Genomic DNA, 16917 nt, shown 5'->3' with positions numbered 1-16917 from the left:
TGGGGCACCGGATTCTGTCCCGGTTACCCCTCTTCCAGGCCAGCTCTCTGCTGTGGCCAGGGAGTGCAGTGGAGGATGGCCCAAGTACTTGGGCCCTGCACCCGCATGGGAGACCAGGAGAAGTACCTGGCTCCTGCCTTAGGATCAGTGCGGTGCGGCGGCCATTGGAGGGTGAACCAACGGCAAAGGAAGACCTTTCTCTCTGTCTCTCACTGTCCACTGAGCTTGTCAAAAAAAAAAAAAAAAGCCCATCACTTTGTTTTGCTTTGTTTTGTTTTGTTTTCCAGCCAGTTTATAGTTAGGAAAGAGAATATAGCTAGACCCTAAAGGGAGTAATTCTTAGAAAGATCTGCCTGGATATAGAACTCTAGATCTTCATTAGTTTCTCTGTGTAGATTTTTCTTGGGAAATTTAATTAGGAAACACTTCTTTTTTCAAAATGATGATTCTGCTCAAGTAATGCAAATGAAAATTACTTTCTAAAGAATAGTTTATGGATTTGTTTTGTGTGTTTGCACAATGACAAAGAAAATTTCAAGATTTCTGGGAATATTGGAATACTGCTCATTTTTTATTCCATTGTAAATGTGTATTGGTATATATTTTGATAACAGTAATAAAAGCTGCATTTTATAAGTGCAGACTTAGAGTAAAAATCAATTCTTATCTGGAAGACAAATTTAAGTAAATCCAACTACTACTTGTATGACTACCTTCTGCAGTTCATTTGAGAAGTGATAAAACCCAGTCCATTCATTTGGGGCAGTTCAGAAGTAAGATCATTTAAATATGTGTATGGTTAAGGGTAGAGTGGATCTTCACCTGTGGCTCAAGTTTTCACCCCTTCCTGCTTAAGTTAACCAAAGTATTGATTACAGCTGCCTGTAAAAGTGAGTTTTTTTTTTTTACTTCTCTTCATTTTTCTCAGATGATTTGAGGGTCTACAGTGGCTGTTGAGAGTCAAAGCACATAACTGCCACATTATCTTTAAATGAAACAACCAATATGCTAGTATAGAACCTTGCTTAACTGGTAAATGTTTCACTAACAGTCACAAGAAGTAGACCAATTCTGTGCTATGGTATCGGTGACAACACTGCACCAAATGCATTGCATTATCTCCTGTCTTCCTACATCCCTACAAAGTAGGTAATGTAAGCCTCATTTCAAGTGGAGAAAAGCAGATAATATGACCTTCCCCAAGGTGAGAGCTTGGATTTGAACCCAACTCTGTGTTCAGAACTTACACTCCTGAACAGTACCACACTGAGTAGGTGTGATATGACTGAGCTGTGCTTCAAAGCCTTTCCTCTGTTGAATGAATTTTGAGTGATTTATGGTTTTTAAAATTAATTTTTGTTTTCAGAGATGGGTGTTATGCCTGAGATTGCACAAGCTGTGGAGGAGATGGATTGGCTGTAAGTACATAGAGCAGAAATGCATCTGTGTCAAAGGTGTTTTATAATTTAACAGTTGTTAGTGATTTTATTAAGTGCTTTGGGATAGAAAGAGAAATTCAGCTGATGTTGTGATTCTCTGAATTTTAGAAGGTATCCTTTTTTAACTTTGATATACTTCTAGCTGAAAAAGATTGGTTGTATTTATCAAATAAAATTGCTTTAGGCTTACAGTTCAATATTTCTTAGTTGGCTCTTGTGAGTTGTCTCCCTCTAACTAAAATTCTTCAAATATGATCCTTTTAGCCTCCCAACTGATATCCAGGCTGAATCTATCCCGTTGATCCTAGGAGGAGGTGATGTACTTATGGTATGTTTAAAATTGATAGGCAGCAGGGAGCTGGGGACAGACAATTCTGGGGCTGTCTGTGACTGAATTTAAGAACTCCATAAGCTTAAAAATGGCGCTTTTACCAAAATAATTTTATACACACACATTTATGATATATTTGCTGTTCTCAGGTAAAAAAGATGCAGTGTTTGCCAGTGAAAAGTTTGAACAAAATAGGGCACTGAGACATGCACAGAAATAAATGTCACAGAAGAGAATGTGACAAGTGCATGAAACGCAGAGTACTGCAGGGCTCTAGTGGGAGTCTGGTTACCCTTCTGCTTGAAGAAGCGTAAGGGACTGCTTGGATCAAGTGGATTTTTGACAAGGGAAAATGAGAAAGAAATACTTTCTAGACAGAGTGAGCAGCAACAAAAACAGTGCATTAGGGGACTGTGGGGTATGACCCTGGAGCAGTTCACTTACTTTTATTAGTTTATGTTTGTATTAAAGATGTGTGCCTAGGGAATTTGAGATAAAATGGGAAATACATACTGAGTCAGATTATTTGAGCTCTTTCTCAAGTGTTGTGTTAAACAATTTGGATATCTGTTGGCAGTGGAGTCTCAGAACTTTTCTTAAAAAGATTTGTCTTTATTTTGAAAGAGTTAGAGAAAGGTTTCATCTGTTGCTTTACTGCTCAGGTGGCTGCCACCGCCAGTGCTGGGCCAGGCTGAAGTCGGGAGCTTCATTTGGGTTTCCCACGTGGGTGGCAGTGAACAAACACTGGGGCCATTTTCCCAGGCCTTTGGCAGGGAGCTGGATTGAAAGTGGGACCAGGCCGGCGCTGCGGCTCACTAGGCTAATCCTCTGCCTGCGGCACCAGCACACCGGGTTCTAGTCCTGGTCGGGGCGCCAGATTCTGTCCCGGTTGCCCTCTTCCAGGCCAGCTCTCTGCTGTGGCCAGGGAGTGCAGTGGAGGATGGCCCAAGTACTTGGGCTCTGTACCCCATGGGAGACCAGGATAAGTACCTGGCTCCTGCCATCGGATCAGCGTGGTGCGCCAGCCGCGGCGGCCATTGGAGAGTGAACCAACGGCAAAGGAAGACCTTTCTCTCTGTCTCTCTCTCTCACTGTCCACTCTGCCTGTCAAAAAATTAAAAAAAAAAAAAAAATTAAAAAAAAAAAAAGTGGGACCAGCGCTGTGGCACAACAGGTTAACGCCCCGGCCTGAATTGCTGACATCCCATATGGGCGCCGGTTCTAGTTCCGGCTGCTCCTTTTCTGATCCAGCTCTTTGCTATGGCCTGGGAAAGAGGTAGAAGATGGCCCAATTTCTTGGGCCCCTGCACCCATGTGGGAGACCTGGAGGAGGATCCTGGCTCCTGGTTTCAGATCGGCGCGGCTCTGGCTGTTGCGGCCAATTGAGGAGTGAACCAGCAGATGGAAGACTCTCTGTGTGTAACTCTGACTTTCAAATAAATAAATAAATCTTAAAAAAAAAAAAAAGAAATTGGAGCAGCCAGAACATGAACTGTTGCCCATATTGATGCTGTTCTCGCAGGTGGCAGCTTTACCCACTGTGCTTGCTCTGAGCCTTGCAAGTTATTAAGCAAAAGTGTTACATGATTAGAATTGGTTTTTTATGAAGGCTGTTTTTGAACAGGTTGTAGTGTAGGTCTGTGGGATTATATTACTTTTCAGCTACTTACTTTTTTCTTTATATATATATACACTCTGGTACTCTGATGTCGGATGCAGGTGTCAGTCGGTGGCTTAACCTGCCATACCATGATGTTGGCCCCTGTTAAGCCACTTTTGTGATAATCTGGGTTAAAAGGATGAGGGCTTCATTTTTAACGGTAGTAACGAGAAAGGAAATGGGACAGCAGATTCTTAAGGGGTTGAGGGAACTGACAAGATGAGTGAGTTAACTGAGAAAGTCTGGGCAATCTGGAGGCTATAATAAATGTAATGAGTTAACTGTAAGATTTACATGATATGTTAATTTGATCTTGTTAATTTAAACTGAAATCAACTTTTTCTCTCTTCAGGCTGCAGAAACAGGAAGTGGAAAAACTGGTGTAAGTAGTACATTGAAATTGACTTATTTGTAAGTGTTGAATTTTAAATTAGCTTTGAACATTAACTTTGAAATACTTTGAAATATTTAATAAAACATCTCTAAAGTAAAAGAAATTGACTACTTGCCATTTAGAGTACTATTTTTGTTGTCCGCTAATTGTGAACATCTACAAAAGAGTAAGGCTTTAAGAATATAATTTTAAAGTAGTCTTGGAAGATGAGATACAGTGTCTTTAGTGTTTATATTTACTTTTGAATTTTAATGCAATTATTGTTAAAAATAGATTGCAAGCAGAAGTTAGAGATCTGTTGACCTAGACTCGATTCAGTTTATCAGACTGGATGTTATTTTTCCTCTTCAGGTTCATTTTGCAGGTCCCTATTATTTATTTATTTGTTTGTTTATTTTTAAAGATTTATTTATTTATTTGAAAAGCAGAGTTAGAGCAAGTGAGCAAAATCTTCCATCCACTGGTTCACTCCAAATGGCTACAATGGCCAGAGCTGGGCCGATCTGAAGTCAGAAGCCAGGAGTTTTTCTGGGTCTCCCATGTGTGTGGGGTGGCCCGAGTACTTGGACCATCCTCCACTACTTTCGCAGGCACATTAACCAAGAGCTAGATTGGAACTGGAGCAGCCAGGACTGAAACCTGTGCCCATATGGGATGCTAGCACTGCAGGCTTTACCCACTGTGCCACAGCACTGCCCTCCCCCTTATTTATTGTTATGGGCTGTCAACTGGCTCATTTCCTTTATTCAGTCAATTCTGTTATTTTGGTTTGTGTAAAAGAAATTCGAGAGCATTCTGGAATATGTGTAATGATTTAATGTGCATACATAACTTTTGTCAAATTTATTGATTATTAAACTAGTTAATATCTGGATATGATATAGAGACCTTCTGTTTCTTTGATAGGCTTTCAGTATTCCAGTTATCCAGATAGTTTATGAAACTTTGAAAGACCAGCAGGAAGGCAAAAAAGGAAAAACAACAATCAAAACCGGTGCTTCAGGTAGTTTCTATAATTGATATTGCCTTTTGTATAAATCAGTGAATCTCATCTCTGACATTTGGAAATGTGAGGCTTGAGTATGTACTTTTATTGTCAATATTTAGAGGGTGATATTGAAATTAGGTGCCCAGGAAGCCAGGGATGCTAAGTGTCATTGAATGCCTAAGCAATGCAAAGCTGTCCTTTCCTAAAATAGTAATACAGCTCCCCTTGAGAAAACACTGGCATTTTGGAAATAACAGCTATTTTAGTGTTTTTCTTAACCTTATAAGTTTTTGTATATAGTATTATACAAATTGGTGCAACATTTTGTAAGGTGTTAAGTAAGGACGTTGCACATAATTTATGGAGTAAAAACGCTTGATGGTGGGATGTATTGCTTTATATAGGGAAAGAAGCATTCTTTTTCTTCTGCCATAAGAAAGAAGGACCCCAGGAAGTTCAAATGTAAAATGTGTATTTTAAAGTCAGTTTCTTACTTTTAGTCCTTTTAAAGTAGAGATTGGTCCTGTATTAGAATTTTGGATCCTATTTCTGCCATGAGCAATAATATTAGCTCAGTTTTCTGGTCTTTCAGTCATATTTTCTGAATTCTGTTCTATCTTGATTAACCTATAATTTTGTTATATTTTAACAATTTAAAGTAGCTAGCTTGTTTCATGTTACAAATCAGGACCGCAACAAAATAACAAGCTTAAGTAGAGCATACTTGGCATATCAACATTTTCTGTTCACTTTGAAAATAATGTTACATAATTCAAAGAATTAATTCACTTGTAAATGAATTTTCAGATAGATAATGGTTGTCACTATTTAGACCATTGGCGTATTCTAAATTAGTTTTGGAACTTGTAGCGACTGTGCCATCATTTATGAGAGGAGGTGATAGAAGAGAATGCTTCTGAAGGGAAACCAGAGTGCTAATACATTTGAAAGTCATGTCCTTTTATTGCTGTTTAAAAAGTGGGTATTTAAACATGGAACAGAAGTAACAAAGGAATTGTTAATTCCTTGAAGTGATCTGGAGAAAAAAATAAGTGTTCTAGAGGGCAGGACTGGGACCCATTAGATAAAGATTTCTGTGTAACTTAAAGTCTTTGCTAATAACTAAATTGAACCAATAATGGAAGGGTGAACCTCAAGAAAGTTATTCCTCTATTGTTTAAAGTGTTTAAGAAGATGATAGATATCTTTTAACAAGAAATAATCTAGAGAGGACTCCTACTTTGGGTGGAGAGTTAGACTAGAAAATACGTAGGGTTGTCTTTAGCTATTACAATTCTTTGCTTATCCATAAAGTATTAAAATGCTTCAGAAAAGGAAAATCCCAATTCCATAAAAGTGAGGAAGGAAAAAAATGTGTGACTTTTAAATGTAATACTGAATTGTTTATGAGAAAGGACTTGATTTTTTTTTTTTTGAAGATTTATTTATTTATTTGAAAGGCAGAGTTAGAGAGGCAGAGGAAGAGAGAGAGATACAGAAAAAGGAGGACAGAGAGAGAGCTTCCTTTCTCTAGTTCACTCCCCAAATGGCCACAACAGCCAGAGCTGGGTCAGGCCAAAGCCAGGAGCCAAGATCCTCCTCCGGGTCTCCCATGTGGATGCAGGGGCCCAAGTACTTGGTCTGTCTGCGGCTGCTTTTCCAGGCCATAGCAGGTAGCTAGAGTGTGGGACACGGCTGGCACCCTGTGGGATGTCAGTATCACAGGCAGTGGCTAAACCTGCTACGCCCCAATGCTGACCCTGGTGCTTTTATTTTAAGACTGATAAAAATACAATGAGACTCTGAAATGCTGGTCAGTCATTTCCACCATGACTGGAATCAGCTTGTTTAGTAATTAACTTTTATCAGTGAAGTGGGGTTAGGGCCAAGATCCTGTCATCACACAAATACACAGCAGCAAGTGAGGAGGTAAGTTTTAGTCCCTAGCAGGCCAGTAGTTACTATCTTTGCCATGTTTCAGTTTTACCTGTAAGTAACAGTTTTACTTTACACTCTGAATCAAGGTTGGGGAAAATATTTTGGTCTGGCCCTGCAAGGACAGCCACAGGTGGGACTCAATAGCAGGCTTATTTTTAAGTTGATCATTTGTGTGATCCATGAATTTCATTGTCAATAGCCAAATGATCCTGGGCAGAAGAAGAGTTCCCCACCCCTGTAATCCAAATAATGTGTAAAACCACATTGAATCTAGAGAAATTAAGGTATCATATAAAATACAAATTATAAGCTTTGTGTTTTAGAGACTATTCATGTGTTTGTGGATAACTTTTCTTATTTATTGTTTAGTGCTCAACAAATGGCAAATGAACCCATATGATAGAGGATCTGCTTTTGGTAAGTGCATAGATTTTACCAGCTCTTTTGTAATTCAGAATCTTAAATAATAACACATAAGAACCACAAGGAAAGTACAGTACCCAAAGATTTAATTTACCAGATAGTAAAATATACTCTTTATAATTAAATAGGATAATACTGGCATAGGAATAAATAGTGGAATGTAGTAGAAATAAGTTTCAGAATATATGAGAAGTTAATATACAGGAAAAAATAATGTTTCATGAGGAAAAGGGATTTATTCAACAAGAGATGCTGACATAATCCATTTAGAGCAATATAAAATTGGTTTCTTTTGCATATAAGGATTTGATATAAATTCTGCATATATTTAATGCATATGTTTCATGTAAAACTTAAGTATATAAAACTACATATACAGTTTGGTGGTGGATGAACTTTCCTTACTCAAATAGCAAATTCACAAATTATAAAAGGTTTGTTTTTCAGTCATGGTTTCTGAATCCATGGATGGGGGAACACCCTGGGATAGTTCCAGTTATGTTTTAGAATAATAGTCTCTCTAGCTGTAACTTAAGTAAAAAATGAGGAAACAGATATTGATGAGTTGGTGCTGCTCCTCCTTGTGGGCCAGTTTCTTTAAAGTACCTTACAGAAATGATCATCTTAATGAATTTGTGTTGGCAATGAACTACTGTTAGTGCTATTTGGTTTCAGATTTGTTACTATAAAATGTTGCTGTAATTAACAGGTAGTAGCATAGAAACTAGACCTCAGCATAACCAAGGACATATAGGGGGTGAATTAGGGTAGTTATTCTTAGGGAAAATATTGCTTTCCCCTAGTAATCAACAAATCTGAGTCTTTGGAACATTGCATCAAGTGAAGTAATTATCTTATTAGTGTGACTGAATGATACTTATTTTGGAATACATTATTTATAAAACCTGTACTGATGTTTTCCTGTTTTTTCTCCAGCAATTGGGTCAGATGGTCTTTGCTGTCAAAGCCGAGAAGTAAAGGAATGGCATGGGTGTAGAGCTACTAAAGGATTGATGAAAGGTATTTGAACAGCATTTGTAGTTGTAGAAACTCTTGAGACAATGTATGAACAGATGAATTTCTTTAAATAGTTTTAAATGGCAGATCTGGAAAGATTTCCAGTCGTATGAAAAGACTTTTAATTCTTCATTCGGTACACACATTATAATTCAGTGACAGGCCGGCGCCGCGGCTCACTAGGCTAATCCTCCACCTAGCGGCGCCGGCACACCGGGTTCTAGTCCCGGTTGGGGCGCTGGATTCTGTCCCGGTTGCCCCTCTTCCAGGCCAGCCCTCTGCTGTGGCCAGGGAGTGCAGTGGAGGATGGCCCAGGTGCTTGGGCCCTGCACCCCATGGGAGACCAGGAAAAGCACCTGGCTCCTGGCTCCTGCCATCGGATCAGCGCGGTGTGCCGGCCGCAGCGTGCTGGCTGCGGCGGCCATTGGAGAGTGAACCAACGGCAAAGGAAGACCTTTCTCTCTGTCTCTCTCTCTCACTGTCCACTCTGCCTGTCAAAAAAAAAAAAAAAAAAAAAAAAATTTCAGTGACAGTCGTAAAGTTGCAACTTGGTAAATTAATCGTATGTGTTTGATTTATACAATTCTTCAAAATGTTTTGCTCCTTTAGGGAAACATTACTATGAAGTATCCTGTCATGACCAAGGCTTATGCAGAGTTGGTTGGTCTACCATGCAGGCCTCCTTAGACCTAGGTAAGTGTTTCTAAAATAAATGAATTGACTGATGTTTGTGGGTATTAGCATTGTTATTTTGGGACACAAACAAGTAAACTTAACCTACAAAATTTGATTTTAGAGAAACAGAATAAAATCTCACCCTATTCAAAAAAAATTTTGTATTTACAAGTACATGTGTTATAACAGTATGAAATCAGGGGAACTAAGATCAAAAGTATGAAGAGTCAAATAAAATTATTGTGTATGAATATGTACCACACAGTCCTACATGGTAATCAAAGCAGAGTGATGCGGTGTCATATTTATCTGTAATATTTGATGGTCCCAAAGGTTAAAAACTCTTCAGTTGTTTATGGGATTTTGAAACAGAGGGGATATTTTTTCCATGACTTTTTGAAATGGGGATATTGGTGTGAATAAAATTACTTTTTACTTTGGATTAAAATTTGGCTTTTGAATTCAGATTTACTCTTGACATTTATAAATAAACTACTTGTTAAATCTAGGTACAGACAAATTTGGATTTGGCTTTGGAGGAACAGGAAAGAAATCCCATAATAAACAGTTTGATAATTATGGAGAGGTAAGCTATTATGTTATTGACATGAACATAACAGTAAGTTTCCTTGCATTCTTGATCACGTATGACGTGAATGTGACTATTGAAAAGATTCTCAAAGTCAAGAGGATTGTATATTCTCAGAAAGCTCACATACGGGTTTTAATGAAGAAATAATGCAAAACTAGGTACATATGTAGAAATAACAAATTTTCTTTTATGCCATTTATTAGTCTCTCAAAAATGTGTTACATTGTCTTTTTTTTTTTTTTACCCCATTTTGATTTTGTTCTTGGCTTTAATGCATATGTTATTTCTTATTTTTGATGCAGGTGAATCAAAATATAGTTGTTCTGATGTGCCTAAATATGTTGCTTCCAAAAAACCTGTGAAATGCATCTGCCATTGTATGTTATATGCTTTAGGTGTTTTTAACATCTGCATTAGTGCTTCGAGACATCATTTCAGGGTGCTAACATACTTTTGATGCAGCTATATGTGAACTTTTAGCTTCACTTAAAATTTTGCTTTCTACTAATAGCACTTTACTTTCTGGTTCTCTAGGAGTTCACTATGCATGATACCATTGGATGTTACCTAGATATAGATAAAGGGCATGTCAAGTTCTCCAAAAATGGTAAGCTTTCTGTGGATCTTTGAGGAAGTATGTATTCAAGGGACCACCGTTGTGGCATAATGGGGTAGGTTAGAACCCCGGCATCCCATATGGACGCTGGTTCAAGAATGAATATATTCTGTGTTCATGGTTTTGTTTTTTTTTTTTTTTTTTCCACAGTAGATAGAGACAGAAAGATCTTCCCTCTGCTGGTTCATTTCCCTGGTGCCCACAATGGCCAAGGCTGGGACAGGCCAAAGCTAGGTTTCCTGTGTCAGTGGGAGAGACCCAAGTAGCTATCACTGGCTGCTTCCCAAAGTGCTCATTAGCAGGAGGCTAGAACCAGGACTCCAAACTAGGCATTCCACTGTGAAATGCAAGTGTCCCAAGCCTTGTCTTATTGCTGTAACCGTGTTTTTTGTTTTTTAAATGCCTTTATCCTCTTTTTTTTTTTTTTTTTTTTTTTTTTTTTTGACAGGCAGAGTGGACAGTGAGAGAGAGAGACAGAGAGAAAGGTCTTCCTTTGCCGTTGGTTCACTCTCCAATGGCCGCCGCGGCCAGCACGCTGCGGCCGGCGCACCGCGCTGATCCGATGGCAGGAGCCAGGAGCCAGGTGCTTTTCCTGGTCTCCCATGGGGTGCAGGGCCCAAGCACCTGGGCCATCCTCCACTGCACTCCCTGGCCACAGCAGAGGGCTGGCCTGGAAGAGGGGCAACCGGGACAGAATCCGGCGCCCCAACCGGGACTAGAACCCGGTGTGCTGGCGCCGCTAGGCGGAGGATTAGCCTAGTGAGCCGCGGCGCCAGCCCCTTTATCCTCTTTTAATCTCTGTCCCTCCCTCCCTGCCTTTCAGTTGAGCAAGAAAGTAAAATTTTTTTTAAGATTTATTTACTGAGAGGTAGAGTTACAGAGAGAGAGAGGGAGAGACAGAGAGAGAGATCTTCCATCCATTGGGTCACCCACCAAATGGCTGCAGCAGCTGGAACTGGGCGGATCCAAATCCAGGAACCATTAGCTTCTTCCACGTGGGTGCAGGGACCCAAGCACTTGGGCCATCTTTGCTGGTTTCCCAGGCCATTAGCAGGGAGCTGGATCAGCAGTGGAACAGCCAGGACTTGAACCAGTGCCCATATGGGTTGTGTTAACCTTCTATGCCACAGTGCTGACCCCATTTGAGCAAATATTTATTGCACATTTGTTATATGCCAGGTCCCCTAGTGAGTGTTGGAAAGGAGACACAGCAGAAGATGGAGTAAATAAAGTTTTTACTTATGTGGGGTTGACAGGTTGGTGGGGAGAGGCAGACATAGGGATACCATGTTAGGTGGTACTGAGTCTGTGACAGAGGATATAAAGCACAGAAAGGAGTGGAGAGTGATAGTTGTGGGAGGTGCGGGGTGGATTGCTTTTCTCTACCATGGTCAGAGAAGGCTTTGCTAATGTGCTAGCATTTCAGTAGGAATCAGTTGGGTAGTGGGCTGTGCAGGTATCTGGTAGAGTATTTCCAACAGAGGGAGCAGTAAATGTGAAGGTCCTGAAATAAGGTACTTGAGTAACTGAGGAGGCCTATGTGTCTGGAATGCACTGAGCTTGGAGGTGGGTAATAGAATGTTAGCCCAGTGAGGTACTGAGGCCAGGCCATGTGAGCTAAGAGATAAACTTGGGTTTTTATTTTGAGTAAAATGGAAAACCATTAGGGTTTTGAGCAAAGAAATGACATCATCTGTCTTTAGTTTATTAGTATTGGACACAGACTGGTGGTGGGAGGTTTAGATTGCTTAGGGAGGGAGCATAGAAAAAGAATGGAAGAGGTCTAAGGCCCAGATTCCTGTGATTGAAGAGAATCCAGCAGAGAATAAGGAAACAAGCCAAGAGCAGTAGAATGGAGAGAGCATCTGTTCTAAATTCCAGGTAAAAAAGGTGTTTCAAGGAAAAGAGCAATCAGATTGCATCCATTGCTGCTGATGGGTCTAGTTTAGAGAATGAAGAATGAGAATTAACCACTAAATTTGACTCATGTACATTAATAAGCTTGACAGCTGTTTGGGTAGAACAAGAGGGATGAGGGAAACCTGATTGGGAATCAGTGTAATAGCAAATGGAATGAGAGGAAGTTGACACAGTGAAAATGGAAATCAGGGAGCTTTACTACAAAAGGAAGACAAAAAATGGAAGGCAAATGGAGGGAGAGGTGCACTCAAAAGAGGCAGGCATGCTTGTATTTTACTTTGAGAGTATGTTTGTATTCCTTAGAATTGATTGTGGAGAATAATTAAAAATATAGTTGAGAGGGGACTGGTGCTGTGATGTATCTGCTCCACTTCCAATCCAGCTACCTGCTATGATGGCCTGGGAAAGCAGTAGAAGATAGCACAAGTGCTTGGGCCCCTGCACCCATATGGGAGACCCAGAAAAAGCTTCTGGCTCTTGGCTTCAGATCAGCCCAGCTCTGGCCATTGCGGCCATGTGGGGAGTGAACCAGCAGATAGAAGATTCTCTCTGTCTGTCTCTTTCTCTGCCTCTCTGTAACTCTGCCTTTCAAATAAATAATAAATAAACCTTTAAAAAAAAAAATATATATATATATATATATATATGGTGAGGAGAAGAGACAGGTTCCAAAGTAAAGGGGAAAAGTGAGGAGATTGTCTCAGGCAGAACAGTTCATCCATTACTTCAGAAGGGAAAACCTGAATGTAGGTAGGTTTGTAAATTTGATGGGGTAAGCATGCAGAAGTTCTTTTCTGATTATTTAAATCTCTCTTCTTTAAAGGAAAAGATCTTGGTCTGGCATTTGAAGTACCAGCACATATGAAAAACCAAGCCCTCTTTCCTGCCTGTGTTTTGAAGGTAATTAAGATTGTAGTTAGAAAAATTTTTCTGTGAGTATAAGCTGCTTGATCTTCATTATTTTGTATTGGGATGTTTGCCATTAGGCAAGAATTTTAATTTTCTCATTTATTCAACGCTAGAATGCTGAACTAAAATTTAACTTCGGTGAAGAAGAATTTAAGTTTCCACCAAAAGATGGTTTTGTTGCTCTTTGCAAGGCACCAGATGCTTACACTGTCAAATCACAGCACACAGGTACTGCGCTTGAGAGGGTGGGACTTCTAAAATGGGCGGTAGTGAAAACCCCAGCTGGCACAGCTTCTCATGCGTTCCCTATATTTCCTGTCTTGATTTTGTCACACATGTTTTCTTTAAACCATCAATAAAGTTGAACTTCAATCCTGGTTCATAAATTCTGTTTGGTTTTAGCTTAGGCATTTAAAGCATTCCCAGTCATAATGGTGATGGTGCCTATTACATGGAATATGTGCTTATGAGGGGCCATGGCACTATATTCAGTACTTTAGTGGACTATTTAATCTTCACCACAGTCCTGTTAGGTAGTGCCCTTCCCATTTTACAGGCAAAGAACTGAGGAAATGGGCCTGAATTAACTTGCCTAAGGTCATAGAGCAAGTAAGTAGTAGAACTGAGTTCAAATCCAAGTCTGATGCCAGAGCTTTGTATCTTACCCATTGTGTTGCCTGATGTGTTTGAATTACTTAATGTTTCATAGCTGTTTATCACAAAGCAAGTCACTTTTATGGATGTCCTGTGTATCAATTATAATTATTCCAAGTAGATTTAATTTAAGGAAGTCTGTTCATGTCAGAATTCTTGAAGTTTTGTTTGTGTCCTATACTTGATAATTGTTACTTAGAATTTTGAAAATGGAATATTTGCAACCAGATTTTACCGATAATGGTTTTTTAAGGAGAGATCTGAATGTGTTCTAATCTTTTCCCCAAGGTAATGCACAGGTGGCACAAACAAAGTTTCTCCCCAATGCTCCTAAAGCTCTCATCGTTGAACCCTCTCGGGAGTTAGCTGAACAAACTTTGAATAATGTGAAGCAGTTTAAGAAATATATTGATAATCCTAAATTAAGGTAAATTTTCCTTTTGTGTTCAAATATCTACTGTTTTTAGGTTTGAAGTGCTTTAGAAAAAGGGTAAAGTGGGCTGGCGCCGTGGCTCACTTGGTTAATCCTCTGCCTGTGGCGCTGGTATCCCATGTGGGTACCGAGTTCTAGTCCTGGTTGCTCCTCTTCCAGTCCAGCTCTCTGCTGTGGCCTGGGAGGGCAGTGGAGGGTGGCCCAGGTGCTTGGGCCTCTGCACCCACATGGGAGACCAGGAGGAGGCGCCTGGCTCCTGGCCTCAGATGGGCGCAGAACTGGCCATGGCGGCCATTTTGGGAGTGAACCAACAGAGGGAAGACCTTTCTCTCTGTCTGTCTCACTGTATATAACTCTACCTGTCAAATCAATAAAAAATAAAACCAGTAAGGTAGAAAAAATGAGATAGGAGTTTAGTGTACATACATAATATAGGTTTGAGTGTAAATATACTGACTGATACATAATTACAATTCCTTTATATATAAACTTTCATTTATTTGGTAAATGTTTGATTTTTTTTTTTAAAGAAAATAACAGGCCAATTGATAGTTTTCCTGTTTTTCTTACCCGAAATGTCATGGTTAATCGAACAATGTTGGAGTAAAGGTTCATTTTTTAAAAGGGAGCATTTCATTCAATGTTAGATTCATTCCATTGCTTCATTTGCATAGAAAATATACCACTCTATTTTTGTTTCTAGCATGTTGATAAATTTGATGAGTTTGATTCTAGACTTTCTCAAAGTGATGGCTTTCTTCATTTGGGTCCAGGCAGGTAACTGTTAGTTATAGGACTTGTTTTGCCTTTGCTGGGAGACCACAAATGAAATGATACTATGGAATTTCTAACTTAGCATCAATTTCTTTAATTAATTTACTTTAATCATATAAGTAAAGTGTTTTGTTAATTGATTTGACACTTGATTGTTGTTTTTCTTTTTGATTTTTTTTTCTCAAAACATAACTCATGTGGCCGTAAAACTCACTATTTAATTGTCTAAGATTCTGTGGTTTATAGTATTTTCAACAAAGTTGCACAATTCTCACCACTACCCAATTCCAGAAGGTTTGTCTTTTTAAGTTCTTATTTATTTATTTAAAGGCAGAGAGACAGAAACAAAAGAGAGACATCTTCCATCCACTAATACCCAGAAGAGCTGTAATGGGGTCAGGTTGAAGCCAGGAATCCAAAAGTCAATCTAAGTCTCTGATGTGGGTTATAGCAATCCAAGTACTTGGGCCTTCATTTGCTTCATGACAGGGTGTGCGTTAGAAGGATCCTGGATCAGAAGGAGAGCCAGGACAGGGCTCAAACCCAGGTACACCAGTACAGAATGTGGATATTCCAAGTGGCATCTTTACTACTGAGCATTTAAACCACAGAGCCAAACATCTCCACCCCAGGCCTCCCTTTTTAATATTGATCTCACAAATTGAACATATTTTTTTTTTTTGTAAGATTTATTTATTTGAAAGAGTTACACAGAGGGGAGGGCAGGAGGGAGGGAGGGAGGCAGGGAGAGAGAGTATCTTCCATCTGCTGGTTCACTCACTGCAACAGTCATGGGTGGGCCAGGTCAAAGCCAGGAGCTTCTACCAGGTCTCCCATGGAGGTAGCAGAGGGTAGCATCCTCCGCTGTTTTTCCCAGGCCATTAACAGGGAATTGGATCAGAAGTGGAAGCTGACAGACAAATTCGCGCCTGTGTGTGGTCTGGCATCTCATGCAGCAGCTTTACCCACCATGCCACAAAGCCGGCCCCTGAACAGACTTATTGAAAACTGCTTTGCATGTAAGCATAGATTATGTTCGTGTGTGATTATCTTCTGCTAAATTTATAGTGATAAATATGTCTGATTACAAAAGTGGATAAAAGTAAAGTACAAGTATTGTTGGAGAAAGAATGATGGATTTACTACAGTAATTTCTAAACCTAGCAACTTGGGGACCTTATTTAAAAACACAAATTTATTGTTCTCTCTCCAGGTTATAGTCAGAATTAGAATTCCAGGGAATAGTAATTAAAGCCTTCTGTTTTTTAGAAGAACAAAAACAACTCTCTCAGGCAATTCTTAGGTAGCTAATCTGCTATCTGACATTGCTGGATAAGGAAGCACAGTGCTGTGGGTAGTAATATTAGGGAATGTGCTTAGATATGGTACATTAATAGACTGGCAAGCCTTTTGTTTATTTAGTTTTACTGTTACATAGCGAAGGTGAAGGTAGGAAACCATGAGGATGATTTTTAATGAGTTGTAGAATTGTAGCACAGTATTTTAAGTAACATGTCATCTGTTTTCTTAGTAGCCAGTATTCTACAAAAAAAAGACTAATCAAATAAAATTAATAAAGGAAAAGACTTGGTAGGTACTTCCAATTGAAAGTTACCTTGCTGTCTCAGAAAGGAGTTTTGACTACCATTTATTACAAGGGATCCAGTTTCTGCACATCTTCACTAATACTTTTTACTCTTTTTGAGTGTAGTAGTTGTAAATGGATATGAAGTGATTTCTTACTGTGATTTTGATTTACATTTCACTATTAGCTAATGATGTTGGACTTTTTTTCATGTGTTTGTTAACTATTTGTACATTTTCTTTGGAGAAATGTCCAAATCTTTTGTCTATTTTTCAGTTGGGTTACTGTCTTTTTATTGTTGAGTTTCAATAGTCCTTTATATTTTCTGATACATATTTTGTATATTAGGTATATGATTTGCAAATATTTCCCCCATTCCATGCCTTATCTTTTATGCTATCTTAATAATGGCCTTTGGAGGTTTTTTTTTTTTTTTTTTTTTTTTTTTTTTTTTTTTTGAGGTTTATTTGATTTATTTGAAAGGCAGAGTGACAGAGAGACAAAGAGAAGGAGAAAGATTTTCTACCTGTTGGTTCTCTCCTCAGATGACTGCAATGGTCAGTGCTGGG

General features: G+C 39.2%; 1 protein-coding gene across 1 annotated transcript in view; it reads left to right on the top strand.

Annotated features, from left to right (window-relative positions):
• Positions 1 to 16917, top strand: part of DDX1 (DEAD-box helicase 1) — a 38378-nt gene that overhangs the window by 1999 nt on the left and 19462 nt on the right. Inside the window, exons 2-13 of the mRNA XM_002710035.5 lie at positions 1367 to 1418; positions 1704 to 1767; positions 3783 to 3812; positions 4731 to 4827; positions 7120 to 7167; positions 8110 to 8193; positions 8800 to 8883; positions 9375 to 9451; positions 9992 to 10064; positions 12817 to 12893; positions 13016 to 13130; positions 13845 to 13983. Of these exons, the coding sequence (XP_002710081.1) occupies positions 1367 to 1418; positions 1704 to 1767; positions 3783 to 3812; positions 4731 to 4827; positions 7120 to 7167; positions 8110 to 8193; positions 8800 to 8883; positions 9375 to 9451; positions 9992 to 10064; positions 12817 to 12893; positions 13016 to 13130; positions 13845 to 13983 (940 nt within the window). The remainder of the gene's footprint in view (positions 1 to 1366; positions 1419 to 1703; positions 1768 to 3782; positions 3813 to 4730; positions 4828 to 7119; positions 7168 to 8109; positions 8194 to 8799; positions 8884 to 9374; positions 9452 to 9991; positions 10065 to 12816; positions 12894 to 13015; positions 13131 to 13844; positions 13984 to 16917) is intronic.

The sequence above is a fragment of the Oryctolagus cuniculus genome, chromosome 2 (assembly GCF_964237555.1).
Source record: "Oryctolagus cuniculus chromosome 2, mOryCun1.1, whole genome shotgun sequence".
Taxonomy (NCBI): domain Eukaryota; kingdom Metazoa; phylum Chordata; class Mammalia; order Lagomorpha; family Leporidae; genus Oryctolagus; species Oryctolagus cuniculus.
The sequence above is the reverse complement of the archived record's forward strand: the minus strand, read 5'-3'. Positions and strand labels throughout refer to the sequence as shown.